The 23,670-nt window shown below is 35.2% G+C and overlaps 3 protein-coding genes across 4 annotated transcripts; 1 reads left to right on the top strand and 2 right to left on the bottom strand.

Annotated features, from left to right (window-relative positions):
- Nucleotides 1–1,194: 1,194 nt before the first annotated feature.
- LOC108825546 (myosin-13) lies at nt 1,195–10,086 on the bottom strand. Of its 2 annotated transcripts, XM_018598856.2 has the most exons (39): nt 9,835–10,084; nt 9,343–9,468; nt 9,118–9,261; nt 8,879–9,024; nt 8,614–8,779; nt 8,472–8,530; nt 8,237–8,396; nt 7,989–8,138; nt 7,781–7,908; nt 7,550–7,696; nt 7,363–7,464; nt 7,032–7,089; nt 6,828–6,929; nt 6,700–6,737; nt 6,489–6,615; nt 6,239–6,409; nt 6,039–6,170; nt 5,845–5,954; nt 5,704–5,764; nt 5,462–5,618; nt 5,169–5,362; nt 4,940–5,059; nt 4,638–4,736; nt 4,316–4,528; nt 4,104–4,222; nt 3,913–4,027; nt 3,800–3,832; nt 3,645–3,710; nt 3,396–3,566; nt 3,169–3,312; nt 2,922–3,083; nt 2,715–2,825; nt 2,563–2,633; nt 2,378–2,477; nt 2,238–2,294; nt 2,085–2,141; nt 1,905–1,985; nt 1,746–1,810; nt 1,195–1,627 (listed from the first exon to the last, which is right to left on the bottom strand). In XM_018598856.2, the coding sequence occupies exons 1-39, from the start codon at nt 9,835–9,837 to the stop codon at nt 1,510–1,512; spliced, it is 4,383 nt and encodes a 1,460-aa protein (XP_018454358.1). In that variant the 5' UTR covers nt 9,838–10,084; the 3' UTR covers nt 1,195–1,509. The 2 variants fall into 2 exon arrangements, with proteins under 2 accessions (XP_018454358.1, XP_056850422.1); XM_056994442.1 differs by having other exon boundaries at nt 1,905–2,141; nt 9,835–10,086.
- A 5,403-nt stretch (nt 10,087–15,489) lies between these two features.
- LOC108825557 (RPM1 interacting protein 13) lies at nt 15,490–17,162 on the bottom strand. The gene is made up of 3 exons (XM_018598871.2): nt 16,752–17,162; nt 16,559–16,645; nt 15,490–16,451 (listed from the first exon to the last, which is right to left on the bottom strand). The coding sequence occupies exons 1-3, from the start codon at nt 16,980–16,982 to the stop codon at nt 15,678–15,680; spliced, it is 1,092 nt and encodes a 363-aa protein (XP_018454373.2). The 5' UTR covers nt 16,983–17,162; the 3' UTR covers nt 15,490–15,677.
- Nucleotides 17,163–20,271: 3,109 nt separating this feature from the next.
- On the top strand, nt 20,272–23,369 carry LOC130500179 (uncharacterized). The gene is made up of 6 exons (XM_056994932.1): nt 20,272–21,123; nt 21,201–21,336; nt 21,496–21,950; nt 22,090–22,436; nt 22,515–22,596; nt 22,680–23,369. The coding sequence occupies exons 1-6, from the start codon at nt 20,272–20,274 to the stop codon at nt 23,367–23,369; spliced, it is 2,562 nt and encodes an 853-aa protein (XP_056850912.1).
- The last annotated feature ends 301 nt before the right edge of the window (nt 23,370–23,670 follow it).

Genomic DNA, 23,670 nt, shown 5'->3' on the forward strand with positions numbered 1-23,670 from the left:
CAGTAGACTCAACTACTACTAATGCAGCAAGACAAACAATGGTGGCAGTATAATGAAGCGGTAAGTATATATCATAAGCGCTACTATAACTCTTAGCAGTAACATTTTGAAATAATCTTTACTCCAACTAGTAGACTTAAACATAGGTAAGTACCTGATATTTTAGTAGGAGTGATGTTAAGATTAATGATAACGGTCTTTCTACAAATGTAGCACTTAAGATGAATCCAGCACAGTTACTTAAGAATCAAGATAATCATTAGCATCAACAACATAATTTCGCAGTTACTAATTGTGATAATGTTCACTCAGTATCCTTAACCATTACTAATGCAGCAAGTTAAACAAAGATGGTAGTATACTATGAAGCGGTCACTACATATTATAAGGACTAATATAATTCTTAGTAGTGACGTTTTGAAATAACGTCTACTCTAATTAATGGACTTAGTCATAAGTAAGTAACATAAATTGTAGTGGGGGTGATTTTAACCACAAAATATCAGAGGAATTATTATCTCAGATACTAACCTTCGCTTCCTCAACTAGCGCTTCAACGTGTGTTGGATTTACACAGAATCGAACCACTATAGGGGTGGGGTTGATTCAGAAACATCTAGCTCTTCTTCTTCGTATCCTTGAGAATCATTGCAATCATGCTTAGACTTGGCAACAAACATGCTCCGGCAACCGCAAATCATTCATCTCGCCTAGTAAAATCCTAATGGTTCTCTAAAACGAAGAAGAGAATCAAAGATATAATGTTTAAGAAGAGAGAGACATGAAAGGTTGTGAGTTCAAACACAACTAATAAACTGCAAAAAATGTAATTGTTGTTTTTCGTCTACCCTTGGTGTCTTTTTGGGTAATATGGGAATACAGCCTGTGGTGTGTAGAATAGGGTCTTAGCGTCTAGTCTCTGACACAGAATATACAAGTACAAGATAAATGAGCTGTAGTCGTATAGGGGTGTTTCGGTATTAAAAAAAATTCAACAGTGTCTTGGGTATTCTCCAAATTTCGACAATTTCTGTGTGTATATGACCTAAATACTCTTGATTTAAAGATTGAAGTGTGAGTTTTTGAGCACCAAAGTTTAAAGTGCCTTCATGGTTTAAAATGAGATTTTCTCTATCAAATAATTAGACACAAGAAAACTACAAAAAACACAGATAAATGCATGTCATCAATCTATAACAGATAATAACATCATTTTATTTTCTTATCCTAAAAACTTTTTTTCTTTTATACTCAATATATATTGATCGTCTTTTGTACAAACTATACCAAAAGTTCCTTGTTTCCACCAACAGAAGAAGTGACCCATAAAAAATAACCGGATGTCTTTTTTACTCTCCCAGCAAAACAATCTCTCTTGGATAATTAGAGAGAGAAATCCAATGAGACACAAATAAACAAATCGGTGATTTCATCCTGAGAGAGATTCTTCATCCTATTTTTTTTTCTTTTTAAATGGTGTTCTTGTTTTTTTTGTTTCACTGAGTTACACTATTGCAAGAAACTGAAAGCTGGATTCTCCACTAGTTCCTCGGCAGGTTTCACTTGTGCAAAGTCCTTATCTTGCATTGAACTAGATAAGTCATCGATCAAGAGAGATATGCTGTTGCTGCTCCACACCAAAGCCAAAAAAGGGTCATATAATTATGATTTTTGATGATCATAGCAGCAACCTATATGGGATTTTTATATTTGGGTAAAGATGACAGATGCAAAGCCATACATACCTAGAATCATCTTTTAACAAGAAGTCGCTGCTGTCTGTCATAACTCCTGCCATGTTCTCTATGACCTGTTTGATCATCAGAGGATCAAAACTACTTACTGGAGCAAAGGATTAAAAACAAATAATTAGACAAGCAGCATTTTCCTCAGAAAGCTTTTACCTCTTGAGAAACACTTTTTGTGTTGTAGATTTCATCCTTATACAGAGTACATAATCTGAAATGCTGTTGTATTCTAAGGACCTGATGTGATGCGGACAAAAATGGTGTCAGTATAACCACAAAAGTCAAAGTTCCATAAAAAAAAATAGTTGGTTGATAGAGAGAGAGAGAGAGACTTACTGGACACAATTTTTTTGCAATCTCATCGTATGAGATTTTGTACTTATTATGGAAGAGCTGTGTTGAAGATGGGAATTCAAAAAAAACTCTTACTTAGTAGATTCAAGTACAGTTAAATTTCTCAAAAATTCAAAAACAAGTTTCACAACATACCAAGAATCCAACAGCCTGTCTGGTATGTTTGAGTTCATCCCAGGATGAGCCAGCATACTATCAAAGACGAGTGGCCAAAAGGTGAGAGATATTGAAGACAACAAAAGAAGAAAGAAAACTGTACTTTGGGGGAATAATACCTCTTCATTTGTTTCCAAGCACCAAACCTCTAACTTTTCTAAACCAGATTTTACATATTCTCCATTGATGAACGAACAGTTATCTGGTCTCGTCATAACGCTGTGAACCAAATTAGAAGAGGTCTATTAAAATCTGCTTACCATACAGATTCATATTCCAAAAACACAGAAAGGTAAATACAAACCTGTTCCACAGTTGGACATTGATGAGTGAGAAAGCCTGAGACAATATCTTGTGGATAAGAACCAGAGGAACCTGTAACAAGAATAAGCTTAGTAAAAATCTCTTGACATTTAGGGGAGACAAGAGCACTGAGTAGAAACGAGTTTCACATACAAAGTTCTCTTTAAGTGTGCTTAGCAGTGCATCTAGTCCTTCAATAATCCCCTGCCAGTATTTAGCAGTGCTATCAGACATTAGCGCAGTCCCCTTGAACGTTTTTGGTGCCTAGAGGAAAGATTTTCTCATGTCAGCTCACAACACATATACATAGATACAAAGGCAAAGATGAAAAAAATAGAGAAGCATTGTGGATCATAGCACCTGGATGCAGAGAGTAAGGGAAGTGTTCAAATCCTTTTTCAGTTTAAACCAGATAATCCCAATAATCTTTTCAACATATGCTGCAAGCTGCTGCTTGAAAAGCAAAGCTGGAGCCTTGGCATCAACTGGTCGAATCGCTTCAGCTGCTGGAGAACGGAAACCCTGGTAAACAAAACGGCAAGGATTGTTTTAGTTTCTGGAGTATACACACACTCATCAACACAAGACAAAGGGTATAAATATTTACCTTGGTCATCCATCGGACCAAGGAAGGTGACTTTCGAAGTGGAGTGGCCCCATTTCCACCAGATCTGAGACTTTGTTGTAGCATGAACAATAAGGTCGAAGTATTGGATAACCAATATGCCAAGTTAGCGTTGTCGTCTTCATTCTAATAGTAAGAAACCATTAGTCATTTTCATTCTGATAAAAGAAAAAGAATATTTCTACGGACCCTCTCAATTTTTAGTGTACCTTAATAGCAGAACCAATCATTTGAACAAGACGATCAAATACATTGGTTCCTTCTGCTTCAAAGGATTTCCAATGAAGAAGACATTTGTAGATGGTAAATGCCGCCACAGGCTTCCCCTGACTAAATCCAACGTTTTTTGTGACACAGCTGATTAGGGCTTCCACATCCTCCTGTACCAAGAAAAGGAGAATCTCTCTTCAACCAAGGACGGAGAGCACATAATCCAGTAAATTTACTAAACAACATACTTCTTGAGGATCAATATGAGAACCCCTGGATTCTTGAATCCTTGCTGGTGTTGTAAACATAGTTCCCTGCAGAGACGGATCTTTAAGGATTTACAAAAGAAATGGAGCAGGCTATCAGATAAAAAGTAGATGGAAAAGCAAAAGACATAACTTACAGTGAGTTGATTTGCTTCGGCATTTTGCAAGTTCTGAGCAGCAAGAGCAGTATTATTAATTAGGATGATTGATTGAGAGAGTCAGATGAAGTCATTTCAAGTATATGTTTTACCTTTAGTGGAGTAGCAGGGAAGAAACGTCCTGATGCTGTCTTAACAGGTGTGCTTAAGGCAGATTGCTTCAAAACTTCATTTTCGTTTATCACATCCTCTAGCTTCTCTTGCAGTCTGCAAATGAAGAAAAAAGGACCTTAAAAATCTCTGTGGAAACTCAATAGCAAATAGACCAATAGTGAGTGAATACTTGTGCATGGCGGTCTTCAAATCAACAATTTTGTCTTCAGCTTCTAAAGCCTGCTTCACCTTCTCCTTGAATTTTTTCTCTGTTTCATCAATCTTCTGCTCCAGCGAACTTACCATGGACTGCATATGAAAAAAAAAAATGAAATTTCAAACGTGGCTTTGGTTTCTACATCTTTGAAACGCCTTACTAATTATATATAGCAAACTCCCTACCTTGAGGTTTTCATTTTCACTCTTGAGTTTCTCCACAAGCTCGGTGTCAACAATAGGAACCTCCTTTACTACCGAAACCATTTCTGCAGTCTTTTTCGCAGCTTCCACTTCCTTTGAGAGAGACACTTTGGTCTCCTTGAACTGCAGTTGTATTTCCTTCAGTGCTAATTGCAGTTTCGCATTTTCTTGTGTTTTACTCTCTTCCACGTCCACCTACAACGTCAAAGCCCACAATGACAGGTTGAAGAATCTGTTGAATCAGTATCCAGAGAACGGATAGAAAACCGAAAAGAGAAGGATAAGTGGCTGTGGTTATACTGACCCTCATGCGTTTCTCTAGCTGCAGTCTCAGCGTGAGATCTTCCACTTGCTTCTCAAGCTTACTCTTCGCAGCTTGTAGGGCTCCAGTTTCCTTTGCAGCCTACAGAAAATATCATTGCTTCAGTTTATCATTTTTGGCCAAAAACGAGCATGTTCGCTCTCTCTGTGTGTTCAAGACAATCAATAAACAGCGCAATTTCCAGCTGCTAGCTCCATTATCTAAACTCATCTAACCACATTTTTTTAAGCTCGTCTTCCATGTAAAATGCTTAGAACGGAAAAGTAAAAGAAGATTAGGCTCACCATCTTAAGCTCTCGCAGTTCTTTACGGGCTAGCCTTGCTCTCCATGCACTTTGTGTAGTAATCGCTGCTTTCTTCAGCTTCTTGTAGTGCGACTCGGCCAGGTATCTACGGCAATGGATCTGGTATATGCAATGAAAAAAATTAAACTCGGAGTCTAAGAGAAATTTGGAGGGATGAGAAAAGCTCAAAGATGATAAGAAAAAAAAAAAGAGAAAGAGGTTTCACCACCTGAATAGCAAGTGTGGCCTTGGTCTTCCTTCCTAGTACATTGCGAGCAGCCATACCACGCAAACCTGACTGAACTGTAACCACAGCTTCTTTGTAAGACCGCCTATCAAGGTAGATCCGCAAAGCTCTCTGGATCTTCAAAGCAGCCGCTTCCTTTCTGCGCAAGTCCTCAAATATATGTCGAGCGAGTTGACCTGTAAATGATGGATAACAAAGCAAATAATAAATGCATTTGTTCTCTAGCTAAGTGAATATTTGAGAATCAGCTAATATTCTCTACAACTTTTAGATACCTCTGCACAGAGCCTGAATATTTATTGCAGCTTTGAGGAGCAGGTAGGAGCGGAATTTCCTCTGTATGATTCTGGCTGCTCTTCCCAAGACATCGGTCCTCCGAGCATCCAATTCAGCCATCTGCCCAGCCATGAGGAGAACCTTCGTCTTTCCAATCTGCAGAAAAAAAGAACGTTAAAGCAAAATAAACCAAACAAGTATTCAGCAAAGTGTCCATGCTTGACGTGCACATAATGAGTACCTGGTATCCTCTGAGTCCAACTGCCTCCAGAAGTTTCTTGCAGGCTGCTTTCTCATCAGAACTAGTAGGAACAAGCCAAAAGTTAGAGCATTTTCAATATCTAGGTAAACTTTCAACCTCTGAACTGAGAGAGAGCCAAACCTCTTATCCAAAGTAGAAGAAGCTAGGACACTAAATCTGTCCAGGAATTCATCAAAATGTTTCCGTGTAGGAAATCCAGCACGGCATATCTCGATTGCCTCCATCATACCCTGTAAAATGACTAATAAGACTTGCATGGAGAAAATAACAAACAAACGTTTTCAGACAAACCAAAAAATGAAGGTGAATCTAACCCCACAACGTAGCTGTTGCAGAACATTTTGGTTCTCAAAGATAGAGGGCTTCAGAAGATTATTGGGCTTCACGCAACGAATATAGCGAGGCTCAGTAGTACTAAGACGTTCCATCAATAGTGCCAGTTGTAGCTGCATAAATAAGAAAATGACTTCAATAAATCCTGTTATAAACATGAAAAATACCTCATTTACTTCACCTTAAATTGTGAAGCTACAGAAGAGAACTTGGACTGTTTGCTAGCATCTTCCACTAGACTAGGAAATAAACCTGCAATAAAAGTGCACTTGGAAGCACCTAGCAGAGCCTGATGCTCAGCAACAACATAATCTTTGTTCTTTTCCAGAAACTGCTGGGTTTGATAGGTTACCTGCAAAGAATACTCAGTGCTTTTAGTATTTTTAGGGCATAGTTGCATTATTTAAAAATGCTTGCTCTGCTCTACTCACATCACCAGCATAGTGACAAACTGTGAAGTCAGTACGAGCTAATTTTGGCTTGCTAAAGTGCTTGTTCTTTTTTAATGTTTCGTACAGCTTTTGAGAAAACGTTTCATGTGTTGATCTTGGGAACATGCTGCAAGACAGAGGTAATAAAACGTCAATTTCAAAGCAGAGACAACGCAGCGGAATAATAACAACTGAAAGCTCTTAGGATTACCAAGCCTCGTCCAGGAGAGCAATAATACCACCAGGTTTCTGAAACGTGAGAAAAGAGTGATGAACATGCGAAAGTGGCAACTATTTTACAAAGAGCTCGCAGTAAAACTTGGTAAAAAAACTAGATACCTTCTCAATAAGTTCCAAAACTTCCCAATTATCTGGGAACTCGATGTGGTTCCACTCAATTTCTTCTTTCTTGTACTCATCTTGTTCCATTTTTAAGACGTGCTGCGCAAGGGAAAGAATCATGAATCATGAATCAAAAAGGAGCAAGGCTGAATAAAAGGCAACTATCAGAAGAGAGAGAGAGAGAGCAGAGTTCAGACAAACCTCATTAAAGTGATGCTGAAGTTTCTCATTCGTCAAATTGATGCAAAATTGCTCAAAACTGCAAAAACCATGATGCATTAGTAAGAATCAGAAGCAACATGCACTTGACTTCTTACTAAGAGATAAACGATGTATTTATTATCCACATGTTGTTATATTTCAACATTCCAGAAATTTCAAGGAGAAATAGTGACTTTTTCTATATATCAATTGCTTCCTAGAACTAGATTCATGTCATGTGTCTGATGTTTCATTTGAGCCTTTGCTCCATAGCATTTTACTCAATTCTTTTCCTTGTCTAAAACGAACATGATGCATATAGCGTAAGCACCTGTTTGTCTTGAAGCTTTCGAATCCATATATATCCAACACTCCTATCATGTGTTTTGAGTCAGGATCTTGTCCAATTGAATTATTGATCTTGTTTACGATCCTACAAAAGCAATAAGCAAAGAGTTAGGAAAATTACTTTTGGGAATTAAGAAAGAGAATTATATGCTCGGAAATGCAATACATACCAATCAAACAATTTTGCGTACACAAATTTTGCCAAAGCATCTCTACTAAATGCTGCAGACTCAGGATCCAGACATCTAGATATCGTTTCTTCAGGTGTCACCATTACACGTCTGCAGAGAGAATCTTCCAGTGCCTGCTCATCACACCTGCAGGAATTCAAGGAGTCAAGAATAGTTTCTGAAAGGGATGATTTTCACATTCAAAGTGATCAACTCAAGTTAGCAGCGTACATGAAAAGCTCAGCTGCAATCTTCAGTGACTTCTTGTCTTTTGGAACTGAAGAGTCTGTTTCTTCTCCGTTGGTAAATTCTATGTTACCCAGATGAAGAATAGCTGCCAAAACTCGAAATATTGCTTCCTGGAAAAGAAAGTGATATCAAATCAAATACACTCATATATCACCATTTTTTTTACTAGGAGAAGGGAAAAATAACTTACCTGCTCCTCTGAGCTTATCCCAACAATGCCCATTGCTTCTCTGGTTTTAGCATATTCTTCCGAATCATCCATCCCCTCTAACTTGATACAACGAGATTGATTCAGATAACGGTATGTTGTTGGATCCTCTAGTCTTAGTTTTCTAATGTCCTGTCAAATAACATAAGGAGAAACAACAGAACAATAAATTTCAGAATCTCCAAGAAACTGTGGTCTATTAGACAGAAAGAAGAGGCATATGATGTTACCTCTGGTGGTGCAGCACAAAGCATGTAAAAGCAGTGATAGTTTCTCTCAGAATCTGACACTTGGCACACCCTTGATCTCTCTAACAAATAAGTCTTGATAGCAGCTCCTGATATCCTTCCCCTTTGATCGAACTGAATCTCCACGAATTTACCAAATCGACTGCAACATGATAATGATTTGTATACATATAAAAACGGATATTCATTATTAAGAGAAAGTTTATGTTCCACTCACCTTGAATTGTTGTTCCTAACGGTTTTTGCATTCCCAAATGCTTCTAAAACAGGATTGGACTGCATAAAGAACACCATTCATGTCAAATAACGATCTTTTACAAATCCTGTCTTTAGATAATCCACAAGTTGCCATTAGATACCTCCAAAACTTGATCTTCGACACTCCTTCTGCTCGAGAGATCTTTGACAGCTCGACCTCCCATTTTGGCCAGATATTTCATAAGCGTTTTAGCAGTCTCAGTCTTCCCTGCTCCACTCTCACCACTTACCAAGATTGATTGACTAACTCCCTCATTAATCATTTGTCTACACCCCAAGCAAAGAAGAAGAAGAAGAAAAATGTGAAAGCAGGAAACAACCAATAAGGAAGGGAACAAGAGAAAGAAAAAGTTGAATGGCAGGTACCTGTAAGCTGCATCCGCAACTGCAAACGGATGGGGCATCAATGATCCAAAGGCGGCTCCTTTGTAATGTGCAATCATATGGTCATTGTACAGGTTCGCTAGTTGTTTAAAAGGGTTCACAGCAATCAAGATATCTCCTGTGTAAGTCTAGAAATAACACAAATGTTAGTCCAAAAAAGTGTCTTAACAGAGCCAACAAAAAAAAACAGAAAAGAGCAAAAACCAAAAGGAAAAGCTCACATATATTTCGTCTATATGATATCTTGATTTCAAATTTTGTAGGACCCCTGGTTCATGTAGATATGCTAGCGTTGTCATGTCAGTCACTCCAGAAGGTGGAACTTCCATATCTTTCGGAAATGTGTCTGAAACTTTGACAACAACCTGCATAAAAATTCAACACAAGTATGAGATACAAGCCTCCATCAACATATATCAGAGTTATTCAGAGTGTATCCAACATACCGTCTTCCCTGAGGTACATTGGACCTTAATATCATCTCCATTAACCTCAATAACTTCACCATCTAACCATGCCTCCTCCGGATCTTTGACCCAAACGAACGAGCCAGCTTTAACTGTAGAAGAAGGCTGAAGAAGCAAGCAAACACATTTAATTTACGAAAAGTGAATTACACAAACAGCATTCAATAGTGTCTAGTTTAGAGGCTTAACGCCCAAGAACTAGACCCCACACACACACCCAAAAAAAAAAATCTTGAGTAATAAAACCAATTTAATAATCACAACATGAAAGCAACCAATGATAAAACCTTAAACAGCAGAAACCATTTACGATGATTTATGTTCATCACTGCACTATTACTTTTTTCCAGGTAACAACAGAGCACATTCAAATGAAACCCAGAAGAACAAAACGTACATTCATTTTCGGTTTGAAATGAAAATAAATAAAAAGATCAAAACTTTGAAATGTAATCCAGAGATTTAGAATACCATTTTGACGGGAGATTAATCAAATCGGAAACCCTTTTGCCCCCCCAAAGCGGAAGAGATTACACACGAGCAACAAAGAGGAGCATTCAGTTGAGGAAGCTGGAGGAGAGTGGGGACGAGTTCTATGACTCAATGCAAAGAATAAGATTCCACAACAAAGTTAAGTAAAATATCTCAGAGAAGGAAATGTATCTTATAGAGTTTGGAGGATATGTGAGAACGCTCGCTTTTTAAGCCATTTTTTCTTATAGCAGATTTGGAGGAAATAATTTTACTCATAAAGAAATCATAATATAAAATCTTCCTCTTTTGTTTTTTTCCCTATATTTTCGTTTTTCTTTTACTTTCTTCTCTCTTTCTTACTTATGTAACTCTTTGGTCCATTAGAAAGGGTTAATCGGTAATTTAAAAAATTTTAAATTCCCATAGAAACAAATAAACTGTTTTGCTTCTAACAAAATCACTATCTCTTTTTGTTGTTTTATAATAAATAAAATAGGTAAATCCAAAATTCTTTTTTGTTCCCATCTTTTTTTGTCAGTTTTTGTTCCCATCTATCGCTTTTTTTTGGTCATGAATCCCATCTATTGCTTCTTTTACTTAAAGTTGCAAGCTTTTCCCGTTTACACTCTTAAGCTTATAAAACTACTCTCAAAACTCTATGTGAAACGATGGTTGAAGTCGATCTGTGTTTTTGTTTGAAGTGTAGATCCGATGAAGGTTGGTTCGGGTTTTGGATGGTCAGTTTGCTGTCGTGGTGGCTCCGTGTGTCGGAGGAGATCGCGAGGCTCTCAGTAGAAGCTTTCTGAGGAAAGGACCAAGATGAAGTTGGATGAGTCGGTGTTCATGGTTCCGGTTAGATTCCGGTGTATTGAGTCTTGAAGGAGAAGATGTGGTGGCGTAGCGACGCGTGGCTTCCTCGTGTAGAGATGAGAACACGTGTCCTGCATTGGCTAACCTAAAATGGTGTAAACGGCGTTTTCTTCTTCTATACGATTGTTTAGGGTTTTCCAGCATTGTGGTTTAGTGGGCTAGAGGCCAAATGTTGGATTTGTGTGTGGCTTCTGTAGTGGGCTTTTGTGTTTGTTGTAGTTGGGCTTTTGCCTTTTGAGTGTTTCCCTTTAATAAAAATTTTAGACGGAAAAAAAAAAAAAAAAAAAAAAAAAACTCTATGTGAAACGTCATATTCACATTATTACAAATATCATTTTTGTTACCAGTGACTTTTCTAATACCATAAATGTGACTTGAAAGCTAATCTTATGTATATAAAGCTTAGTAAAAAAATATAAGTTGACCAATTATATGACTACATGTGGTCTAGTTTTAAGTTTCAAACCATATAATAAGAGAAATTTTATTTATTATTTTTCTTAAGATGTTAGACATAAGGTTAAAATACATGTTATAACAATGGAAATTGCTAGTTAAATTTAATAATTAAAATAAAATCAGTTTTAATAAATAATGTATTCATGTGTTACAAAAATCATGAGCACACAAGATATTTCAATTTTTTGTTAATTTTAGTGAAAAGAAATAAATTATAAAACGAAAGATATAGTGCTAGCAAGCATTTAATGGTAATGAGATGGTTGTTAATTTTATCTTTAACTATTTTATTTCCCACGTTAATAACACTGAATTGGGTTAAATTTACATTTAACCTTTTTAATAAACACATCACTGTACGCAATTATTTCATTCTGTACTTATGTGACATATTTATTTTTAAATAATTTATTTGGAAAGATTGTTATATTTGTTTATGAATTACAACTTACAGCTTAAAAACACACTAGATTTTGACCCGCGCTTCGAAAGCGCGGGTATTATTTTTCACTTTTATGAAATATATTATTGTTTGTAATTATTAAATGTATTTATCTTAGTAATTTTTTTTATAATAAATTCGATACATAGAGTGTCTCTGATAAACTATGTGTTTCTCTCGTTTTGTTTTATTTCCTCTCTAATCAACATATTTATTTGGTTTGTTATTAAAATAAATGATTTTAGAACGCAACTATACAATACTTCTACATTGATATTTTGTTTAAAAAATATGACATATTTCTATATTAATTAAATATTTATATTGTAATTTAAATTTGTATACAAATAAATATATTTGTGTAGTTTGTTGTTAAAAGAAATGATTTTGAATCCAAATGTACAGTACATTTATATTGATTTTTTTTAATTCATATAATTTTTAAATATATTTCAACTGAACCAACTAATATTTTATTAAATTGCCCCTGAAATATATTTTTATGCATCGATATTTATATATCATATTTAGTATTATATATTTTAGATGTATCATAATATAACTAACAATATTCAAAAGACCTGGACTGAATCATATTTTTGTTATAAATATCCGAACCCGTTTTAGATACTTTGGTTATTTAGATATTTTTGGGTAAATACATCAGAACCGAATTCATCCAGATCCAGAATGACCTAACTCAAAATTCACACATAATTTTATAATATTCAAGCGGGACTTGGTTTCGAAAAAAAAAACAATACCCGAGAGGAAAGCCAGTGGAGGAGGAAGACAGTGATGTTCGTATAAGTATAAGTTCCATATTTACAAATAAGTAAGTGCCGCTGATTTTTTGTAGGTGTATTTACTTATATATGTATCAAAGTTTCAGAGATTACTCTATGTTAATGGACAAAGATTTGTACTTTTTAGTTTGTTTAGCAGTAGTAATTTTTTTTAATATTCAAAACATGTGGTAGTAGGAACGACCACAATCTGATCTGAAAGAAGTTACTCTCCCACGCTGAGCAAGAGAAAGTAAAATACAACTCATGGTTAGTAATTTTTAATACTTAATTGAGATGAAAACAATATAATACCATGTGGATTTAGGAATAAGATTGAACCATTGCCTTACATAGTACTATATGGCTTTAGTACTGATTGAATAGTGATGCATAGCTAGATAGTGATGCATATCTGGGTTCAAAATTATAACGTTATAACACAAAGTAGAACACTAATAAAAAGTAACATAATCGAGTCTATAAGTATTCCTTAATAGAACTCAAGGAAAACACTTTAAAAATAAAATGACCATCTTCTAAACAGACTTCCTGAACTCCATGCTTGAAAAAACAATACCCCATCACTATCTCTTCCAGATTGTAAAGACATACCCCATCACTATTTCTCTCCAAAATAGGATATAGTTGACAGTTTATCAGCAACACTGGTTGAACCTGCATGTACCAAAAATAGTTGCAATGGTCAAAAAGAAATTCTATCTACGACAACAGAAAACAGAATTTAACAGAAACGTGGATCATAAGATGTTTACCTTTAGAATACCTTATCACTAATACTCATCCATATTATTAAAAACCTCTTTGACAAAATCATTAGTAGTTTTCTTTGAGGTTTATCATCTTTGTAGACAATCAATATTTTCAAAAAAAGAAGTTTCACACGAACTTGTTTGTCTTCTTGCGCTAATCATGTTTTTTTTTGAGCTGTAAATTAGGTATCTCCTAGAGTCGCTATATATAGAGAGGTGGATAAGCTAGGTTATAAGGAGTCATTGCGTGCCAAGTTTATTCCCCGGATATTCTCAACTTTAAATTTTCATGGGATATCATATATTTTAAAAATATTATGGATTGTATTTGAAAGATTGTTATATTTGTTTGCGTTAATTTAGATAACCAATTATGGAATGTCTGACAACTTTTAAGGAGATTGGGAAGCAATATAAGAGAGTTTGGAGATATATACCTTGCATAAATAAAAGACGTGGGAATGAAGTTTAGTTTAGAAAATTAAGGTAATAATATATTGTAAAGATTGCAAACCAAGAATATAGCCAATTCCGTCTACCTATTTATTCTAAAGTCTCTCTATTGTTAAGATATTTTCACAAATAAAGTAATATTCTGTTACCTTAATTATTTGGTTAACTGAACCCATATGATTAGCAGGAAAACGGGGTAACTGAACCTATAATTAATGTTGAAAAGTATAGATTTCGATTTTGGTTAAGTAGACCATTATTAACCTTGTATCCAAACAGTTTTCTTTAAATCTCCTATTCTAGTTTCCAAACACTACGATTTTGTACTTCAACTTTAATAATATAGATGTATGTCTCTATTCATTTCCAATATTCATTCTTTTTCTAAGGACCTACTAAGAAAGTTATAAACCTATAAACTTTTTTTTTAAATTACATTTTTATTTCATCATAGAACATATGATGGTAGAACATCAGCTTTTAGAACAAGAAAAAAGAAGAAGATAGGACATCAGGTGCCAAAGTGTCAGGTCAAGGTGGTTTAACTTAGACCACTACTATCCTACATTACCTTCCACATTTTAAGTCGGTGACTGAACCCAAAAATGAAGAGAAAAAAAAAGAAAAAGTTGTGATAACTCGCAAGCAAATTGCAAGTTTAAATGTGCTAATCGACCTAAAAAGGATATCACGTGTCACCGCAAGGACTATTGTCCTATTGTCGGGTTAACAGTTGGACTGTCGTGTTAAATCAAGACATCGTGCTTTAACGGGTCACCCGCCAGAACCTGAACTCATTTATCATTATACTCGTTTAGTTACGCAAAATCGGCCTATTAAGAGAAGTAACTGAACTAAATCAACACTCAACAGGAATGAACTCGAACCTTTATCTCAACTATTATGTCTTTAAAACAGTCAAAAAAATCTAAGGAGTCCAAAAGTAAAAACAAAATTACTATTTGTTGATATTTTCTTTCATTCAAGAGCGTGAATGAGCCAGAAATTAAGTTGAGAAATTACCAAAAATATAATTTTCATAGTACCACTTTTCATGTTTACACTAACTACTTTTACCACTACTTTTAATGACGGGTTTAGATTTGAACGTTTAGGATTTAGGGTTTAGATTTTATGTTTTAGGGTTTAGATTTGATGTTTTAGGGTTTAGGGTATAAAGTTTAGGGGTTTAGAGTTGAGGATTTAGGGTTTATAGTTGAGGTTTCAGGGTTTAGGGTTTAGAATATTGAATTTAGGGTATATAGTTTAGGGTTTAGGGTTTAGAGTTGAAGATTTAGGGTTTAGGGTTTAGAATTGGGGGTTTAGGATTTAGAATTTTGGATTAAAATTTTGAAAGGCATATAAAAACAAAAATATAAGAGTGTTTAACATTTTAATAAATAAGGTATTTTTGAAAATGTGTACTTAATGGTGGTAAAGATGAATAATGGTACCTTCAAAATGGTATTTTTGAAAATTCCCCAATTAAGTTAACAAGCATACCAAATGCCAAAAAAATTATATTCAAAAGGACCTAACTTGACACTTTATAAACTAAAATAGAGACTGCATGATTAGAATTAGGTAACTACTAACCTCACTAGAATAAAAATGAAGAAGCTTTTGCAGCCTTGCAAAACATACTCTACATATTTTTTTGGGTTAAAATATTATAAAAGCTTAAACCATCAATAATACTAATACAAAATCAGGCAACACTAGCTTCATTAACCAAAAAATTTAACTTCTTTTTTCTGGTGAGGAAAAGATACAGACGTCAGTCAACTAAAAACCCTTCCCTCCCTTCCTCTGCTGTTGGTTTTGCATCCTCGCTAAAACAAACAATTAAATCTATCTGCTGAAAATCTGGAAAACAAAACCAAATATAACTAACACTATATTTGTTCGGTCTTCACTTGGTTAGAGATAGTATCATAGTAATAATACGTCTTAATTGTAATACGAGCTAACAATTATGATTTCACTATCTAAACCCACCCCTACAAATTCTACAATACACATACGGAAAGCTAGCTTCCTAACGAAGATAGTATTGTTTCAATCATTCAGGAAGGTTTCGAAATCGAATGTCACGTTGTCTTGAGCTACCAGGCTGGCTTGGTTACAACTGTCCATAAGCCAGCTCTCAACTTCCGACAGCTTGGTCTGCAAGACGTTTTGGTTAGTTCCCTGTCGCTGCTGAACTGTCGAACCCCACTCAGGTAAAGTAAACAGATCTGCATTGCTCTCAGACCCGGTCATCGCTGCACAACAATAATCAGTAACGTTGAGATGACAATTTTGTTGTTGTTGTTGTTGTTGAGCGTACATTTCTGGGTTTATTGTTGGTGCCACTACAAAAGTGTTACTATGGTGGGTGGATCGTGAAACTTTAGCATTGGTATAGAGACCCACCTTGACGCTGTTACCATAAGACCGAGTTCCTGAAGAGGCCACTCGAGACCTCCTTAAGTTATCCATATAAGTACTTGTATCCTTTTGGATGGTAACACTGCTGCTCAATGATCTACTCCTGCCTCTGACGTTTGAGAGATTAGCAACACGGGTGGATGATGATGATGAGCAAGCCCGGATCTCAATCTTATTATTCCTTGGCGACGGGTTTTGGGACAAGCGGATGATACTCTGAGGCGGAGACACTGTAGCATGGGCAGCTGGTACTAGGGTGGGCATATTCCCTCCAGTCCTGAAGTATTCGCGTTGCTTCATCCATGTCTTGTCTTTATCATTAGCATGACAATGATCTACGCCGGAGAGAGCGAGGCACCAGTATGGACAAGGAGCAGGGATGTCACACACGTAACAGTGACACTTCAAAGCGAAGCATAAAAAATAGAACAAAAAATAGGGATTTAGACAAGGAAAATAATCGATTAAGGCATTAGGGGAAAAAGCTTATAGAAGATGGGTTACTTTACCAGGTCGCAGTAACTCTCATGTGATGTTGAGTTGAAGGAGTACTTAGCACACGAATGTCTAGGGTGAGGGAAATCTCTACATGCTATCTACAATAACAAACGAAGATTTTTTTGGATTTTAAAATGAAGGCATTTTTTATTAAACAAAGACTTTGGCTTTTGATGAAAATTGAGGTGGATTCGAACTCAATACCTCACCCTTTTGCCCCACTACAAGCACCTCGTCATCATCATCATCAGCTTCAGCTTCAACTGCAGCACTAGTCTTGTCGGGATCACAGTCCAAAAGGACACAATCGTCGTCGTCGTCCTCGACTACATCGGTGCTGTTGGATTTGTCCTTGTTTAGCCAGTTCAAGTAGTCTCTGTCGATGTCCTCCTCGTCTGAACTAACATCCACAACTACATGATTCTCCGAACCCATAAGAAGACCAGATTTCAGAAATTTGGCAGAACAAGTAAATAAAAGGGCTTCAGTTTCTTCAGATGACCCCAGATGACTCTTAAAAATGGAAACTTGGAGCAAATTAGGGTTTGGAGAAGAGGCCGAAATTGAGTGAGGTAACCGCGCCCTCCTCAATCTCTCTCTTCAGTTCAGACGACGAAAGGTGAATAAAGCATGAACATCTTTCTTTTCTTTAATTGGGCCAGGCCCATCACCTTTTGTTTAACTTCGGGCAAACACAGCCCAAATAATGCATACGTACGATATCGTAACACATTTGAGGACTCTCAGTCTTTTTTTTTTTTCATTATAACGCGAGTCATTCGCTTACAGAACGTGGTAGTATTTCATGATATTTTCTTTGTTCAAGTCAAAGGGATCTTCTTAAGATTCAAATCCAACGGCTGAAATCGAGTGGGACAATAGTGAGACATATCGTCAACCGTTAGGTTCGGTAAAGCGCCATTGCACGTTCAAAGTCAATCCAACTTTCAATATTTATAAGCTACCACCTTCAACTTTTAGTTTTTCACTAATTGTTGACCAAATTTTAATTATTTCAATTTTGTCCAACACTAATACATCAAAAGCTTTTTCCATTGTGAATAGGTCTGTCTAAAGACATACAATATATATTAGTTATGGATGAGTAAATAGTGACATTCGGTTTGATACCTTTTCAAATGACTGTATAAGGTTTTTCTAATTAAAAAAATATAACCATTTTTTCTTAAATGTCTTTTGCTGCCTAAGAGTACTTGCTCGGGTAGATATTTGAATAATTTTAATAGGTGGCAAATTTTGGGAGAAACACAGTTCATATCTGACACGAAATGAGAGTGTTTATGAGAAACACAATTTTGTAGTGTTTAGATGTTATTCCATCTAATATATTTTTTATGAGAAATCTATCTTTGATTGTTTCTATCTCTAAAAACTCTTCTAACTTCTCTTTCGTGTCATCTTAGATATGAATTGAATTTTTGGCTGATGGTTTCTCTGCTCCTCAAATCACTGTAGGTCAGGTTTGTTTATAGTCTGAATGTCTTTTGATTAAGTTTTAAGTTTATCTAATTGTAGTTCTAGATCAAGATTTTACATTTATGGGTTTCGTAGATGAACTTGTCGGTGTTGACTTTCTTAAAGGCGTTTTTACGGATTTGATTATGTCTTTTTTATTTGGCTCTGTTTCAGCTTCTTGAGTATGTTTTATTTGCATGTGCATTGAGTTTGCCTCTTATAATAGATTTACCATAGTAGAAAAGATTACTTACCTTGTTCTCTCTTGCAACGGGTAATATCTGAAGTAGTGTTCGTCGTTCTATTCCGGTTTAAAATTCTTTGGTTCATTTTCAAGGATTTGGAGAGTTTTCGTTCTCTACACACCTAGCGTGGAGGTTTGATTGTCAAAAAGTTATGTTTTCATTAGCATATGGGGTTGTGTTCTATGTTTTTTCTTGGCTTGTCAAGTTGTCGTAAGAGTAATATATTGGGAAGTAGATTATCGTCAAATAATACTCGTTCTCTGGTGTGTGTTTATCTTCTCGATCTTCTTTGAGTATCTCTGTTTGCTTGGATGTTTTGTTATATGATTTAGTTTCTAAGATTGGATTTATTTTAATTTCTATATATTATATTTTGCTTTAGCTTCCCGAGATTCTATTCAAATCTGCCGGTTTCCATAGTAAGTTGTTGTTTACTACTATTTGCTAGCTTAGTTTTACTCTCTATATAATATCTGTTTTTTCATCAATAGAATGTTTCAGATCAAATTTGTTTTATGAAAATATATTTTAGCAGGGTTATTTGAAGAAAGTGTTACATTTTGCCATACCAATATATATGTTCATTTCTTGCAATTTTGTTCGCCGAGGGAGTGGTTTACCGTTTTCTTTTTCTTGCAATTTTGCTGTATACCTAATTAACTATTAATGTGGTGGATTTATCATATTGTAATCATATATAGCCTATGTATTTAAATATATTGTGTCAGTTACTTATGAAATATTAAAATACTTAATTTGATAATAAATATATAACCTTAATTTATTTATATTTTCCAAATTATAATATCAAATCATTTAAAATTATTATAAATGAATAAATATATTCTTTTAATCTGAATCGTATACTTTTTAGTCATAAATATTATAAAGTTTTCATATATATATTTGGATATATGCTTCATTCCAACACATATCTGATTTCTATATTTTTAAAAATCTCAATTCTACGATTTTCATACGATTTATGTACCAGTTTTCAATTTCATATGTAACATAAGTTGTAAGTATAGAAAACAAGTCTATTTACTTGTCTAAAAGTAACAAGTCAAATTTTACATAGTGAATAATATTAATATTTGGGAAAATTGTTTTTTTGGGCCAAAAAAACAGTAACTATGTCCCATTAGTCTAATCTTATATTGGTTATGTCCTATTAGACTAATTTTTTTCTAAATGGCAATACTGCCCCTAATTTCAATTAAAAATACGAAATAATAATGAAAAAAAAATATTAAGTAATAAATTATATTTTCAAACGAAAATGATTAAAAGAATATATTAAAATCCAAGAAAAAAACAAAAACGACGAAGACAATTTTGCATCGGGACCGATCGATCCCGTAATCACCCGATCGATCTGAATCAGTCGATCCCGATAAATGTCCAGAACAAAAAAAAATTGCGGACCATATTCTGATCGAGCGAAGCCCAGGTTAGCCGATCTGCTATAGCTCGATCGACAGTAGATCGATCGGTCATATATTGGAGACCGATCGATCCCGTGTCCATGTTAGTCGAAAAATGATTTTTTGGTTTTAGTCGGTTAAGTCCGGTTGGATTCCCACTTGATTTAAACCGAACAAGCACGAATCTACACTATTAAAACTCGATTTCTAATCTATCAAACCTATTTTTCTCTGCTCCTTGGAGAACAAGGGGTAGAATATCATATTCCCAAGTTTATAAACCCTAACTCATTCAATTTCACTCTGATTTCGACGATTCTTGAACCTAGCCGAGAAGATTTTGTGATCTCTTTCTGAATTTATCACTATTTCAGTCGATTTACAAAGGTATGAAATTCTATCACCAGTATTAGAATTCGAAAATATATATATATATATAAAAGAGGCAATTTTTGAATTTGTTAAATTGTCTGTTAGGATGATGATTAACGAAGATTTCACACACAATCTATTATTTTAGTGATTCATATTAGTTATTGATAGCTATTATATTTTAATTATGTTTAATTTTCAGGTATGGAGTTGGAATTGCCGAGTCGTCAATACGGTGAAGGCTTGGAACCTCAGGTTAAAAAGATTAATAACAGCTGCCGTTTGAAACTGCTCGAGTTGCTGAGAAAAAAAATGGAACCAGAATATGATGAAGTGATGAAAGATCCCCTTTTCTCGCATATTATGAATATCGAGAAAAATAATCTGAAGTTTTCGGCGAGGCTAGTACACTCTTTCTTGTGTAAGGAGTTGATAACAAGCAAGAGACATGAGAAGTGGTTCACATTTGCTAAGAGACCTATGCGTTTCGGATTGCAAGAGTATCATGCTGTAACTGGTCTCAAAGTAATGGAAGAAAAGAAAAGTAGGTTGGTTAAATGGAAAGATGATGATGGTTTTTGGAGCAACCAGATAAAGACAAGAGGGAAAATCAACTTGCAGATCATAAAAACCCAGTATTTGGAAGAAAGCAGTACCTGGACTTGGGTTGATAGGGTGAGGCTGGTCTATCTTTGCGTTGTTATGGGTGTGGTAATGGGGAGAGATGAGAAGGTGAATTTCCCACTTCTTTACATGAAGTTGGCAATGGATTTGGACAAGTTTCGGAACTACCCATGGGGTTTGTATTCGTTCAATTTTCTGTTGAAGCAGATTGATAAAACAAAGGCTAAATTGGAGAATAAGGAGGGGTACCTGATGGAAGGATTTTTGGTTGGTTTCCAGATTTGGATAATGGAAGCTATTCCTGCTTTAGGAGAGATTTGTGGTACAAAAGTCAGCGACAATTACACAGGTCCTTTGTGTGGTAATTGGAAAGGATGTGCAAAATGTTCTTATGAAGATATCATTGGTGTTGAGACTTTATTTCCAGAGAATGTATGCTAATATATTTTTTTTAATAATAATGTTTTCATTGCCTTGTTCACTTTGTTAAAGATTTGATTATTTTGTAGGGAATTATGCATTCACTCATAGAATTCCAAGGAGATGGAAAGGTCTTTTTGGCAACAGATTTTGTAAGAAAAGATGAGAAGAAAGATGAAAGAGTGGATCGCATCCTCGATATGATTGAAAAAAAACATGATTGGAGTAATCATGTTTGGAGAGTACAAAAAACTACAAGCTCCGAATTTGAGGAAGCTGATGAAGAGGAAGAGGAAGGAAACGAAGAAGAGGAAGGAGAAGAAGGAGAGGAAGGAGAAGAACAAGTAGGTCATACTGAGATTGTTAAGAGTAGTGATATTTCAGGAAGAAACAAAAGAAAGTATGTGGATCGAGGAGCAGAGTCAAGGAAGAAGAAGGTCTTGTGTGAACTAGCTGCTTCATCGAAAGTCAACATTGATACAGATATGAAAAAGTTTTTGGAGGGTCTACTACAAGCTTCTTTTACTACTTTTGAGAAGAAAATCAGTAACCAGTTCTCGGATATAGTTGACAAGTTTCAGAAAGTGGTAACTGACAGATTGACGAAAATTGAGACTGATATTACACAGCTCAAGACAGCTTCGGGTAGAACAGAGCAGTTTGAGACAGATGTAACTGGCAGATTGGTGAAGATTGAGAGTGAAGTTACACAGATGAGGACATCTTTACTGATTACTGAATTGGCGGGGAAGAGTGATCAACCAAGCGGTCCTAAAAAGATAAAAATCGACACTATATCTACCATGAGCAAAAAAGACACAGCTCCATCCAAGAAAAAGGTAACCATTTTATAATATTCTACTCAAATGTTTATGTGAGTATTCTATTTTGAATTTGATGTGAGTATGTGTAATTTGTTTTTGGAACTTGATGTTTATAATATTCAACTCTCTAATATACTTTTATGTTTCTCAACAGGGTATGAATAAAAAAGAGTTAAAGACTGATGATTTGAATGTTAAGTTACCTAGTGGTAATTTGACTCAATCATCAGCTAGTGATCTTCATATGGATACAAACGAGTTATTCAAAAATTGCATGAAGAAACTTTCACAAGACACATTTGTTAAAGATTTGGATACATCTAAGCCTACAATCGAAGATTCATTGGATTGGTTGGAACTTCCACCATCATTGAAGGTATCATCACCACGATTAGATGACCAAAAGATAGGGGTAGCAGGCAGCAAAGACCCAGATAATTGGTTGGTGTTTGTGCATCCAGATAAATTTGAGAAGATGACAGAATGGCAAAATACACGAACGTAAGTAATTTCTTTGTATATATCATTTCGATGATGTTGTTAGTATTTGATAACTATAGTATTATATTTTGATTACAGAGCTATACAGATTGGTCCTTCAATATTAGATGGAGAATTAGCCGGACGTGTTATGTCTGTAAGCACATGGCTTAAAAACTATGTAAGCATTCAACTGCTGATTTTTATTACAAGTTACCTTTTCTATAAAATCTTTATTTTACAGATTTGTCTTTGTTTTTGTAGGAGATCGATGCTTTAATGTACATATTCCGGGAACGAACAACACTGCAACGATGGAAAGTGGATCGTGTTGCTTTCATGACATGCGTTTTCAGTGACCTCATTGCTAGTGATTACATTCATTTCTGTAAGGGTATCAAGCAGTACAATATGAATCCTTTATTACTCGAATACGGTAAAGGTGAACTGCCTTCTCATGGAAGAACACGGAAGTTGTGGAATGTCGACGTAGATAGGATGTACGTACCTGTTTGGGTCAATGGCAACCATTGGATCGCTTTATGCATCAGTTTTGTGACTAGGAATATCCAGGTGTTTGATTGTGCGGGTAAAAAGAGAATCAAAGAAGTGGAAGCTTTCACGCATCTTATTCCTCGGATTGTTAAGGCTGTTCAGTCATTGACAGTACAGAAGCATCTCGTCGTCTCTCCGTACACTGTTTCCTATGTACCTATGAGTGGACTTAACCGACAAAAAAGTCATTGTGGTGTGTACACTATAAAACACATTGAATGCCACGCGCTTGGATTAGACATAGCATTGGTGGATGATGATAACATATGGGGCTGTAGGATAAAGACTCTGTGTGATTTATGGGAAGCAGCTCATGATCCAGAGTTGATTGAAAGGATGTCAAAATATGAGCCTCTTAAGTGTACGCCTACTGAGGCTATTGAAATTGATCCTCTGTAACTTCAGATGTGAAGTTGGAACTTTGTTTTTTAAATTTCTTAGTTTTAATTTAGTATTTTCAGACTAGAAGAATAATTTGGAGTTAATTTGATTTATGTTTTAAGAAAATTTGCTTAAGTTTCATAATGATAATACTGTCTTTAATTCCAATTATAAATATATAATTTTAAATTAATTTCCTTCATGTTATAATTTTTAATTAAATTAATTAACAAAACATTTGTGAAACTAGAAATTTGATGTTTTTCCTCCTCAAAGGGATCGATCGGTCTTAGTGAAACTGATCGATCTAGTCGGTCGA

Source organism: Raphanus sativus, chromosome 9 (genome assembly GCF_000801105.2).
Source record: "Raphanus sativus cultivar WK10039 chromosome 9, ASM80110v3, whole genome shotgun sequence".
In the NCBI taxonomy this organism is placed as follows: Eukaryota; Viridiplantae; Streptophyta; class Magnoliopsida; order Brassicales; family Brassicaceae; genus Raphanus; species Raphanus sativus.

Coding starts and splice junctions, on each gene's coding strand:
- LOC108825546 (XM_056994442.1), bottom strand. Junction 6,738..6,827: donor TTTTGGAACTTATTGAGAAG/GTATCTAGTTTT, acceptor CTCACGTTTCAG/AAACCTGGTGGTATTATTGC. Junction 3,084..3,168: donor TGGTCCGATGGATGACCAAG/GTAAATATTTAT, acceptor TTTGTTTACCAG/GGTTTCCGTTCTCCAGCAGC.
- LOC108825557 (XM_018598871.2), bottom strand. CDS start 16,982: ATGGGTTCGGAGAATCATGTAGTTGTGGATGTTAGTTCAGACGAGGAG. Junction 16,646..16,751: donor TAGTGGGGCAAAAGGGTGAG/GTATTGAGTTCG, acceptor TTGTTATTGTAG/ATAGCATGTAGAGATTTCCC. Junction 16,452..16,558: donor ATGAGAGTTACTGCGACCTG/GTAAAGTAACCC, acceptor TTCGCTTTGAAG/TGTCACTGTTACGTGTGTGA.
- LOC130500179 (XM_056994932.1), top strand. CDS start 20,272: ATGGAGTTGGAATTGCCGAGTCGTCAATACGGTGAAGGCTTGGAACCT. Junction 21,337..21,495: donor TGAAAAAAAACATGATTGGA/GTAATCATGTTT, acceptor GTGATATTTCAG/GAAGAAACAAAAGAAAGTAT. Junction 22,437..22,514: donor GAATGGCAAAATACACGAAC/GTAAGTAATTTC, acceptor TTTTGATTACAG/AGCTATACAGATTGGTCCTT.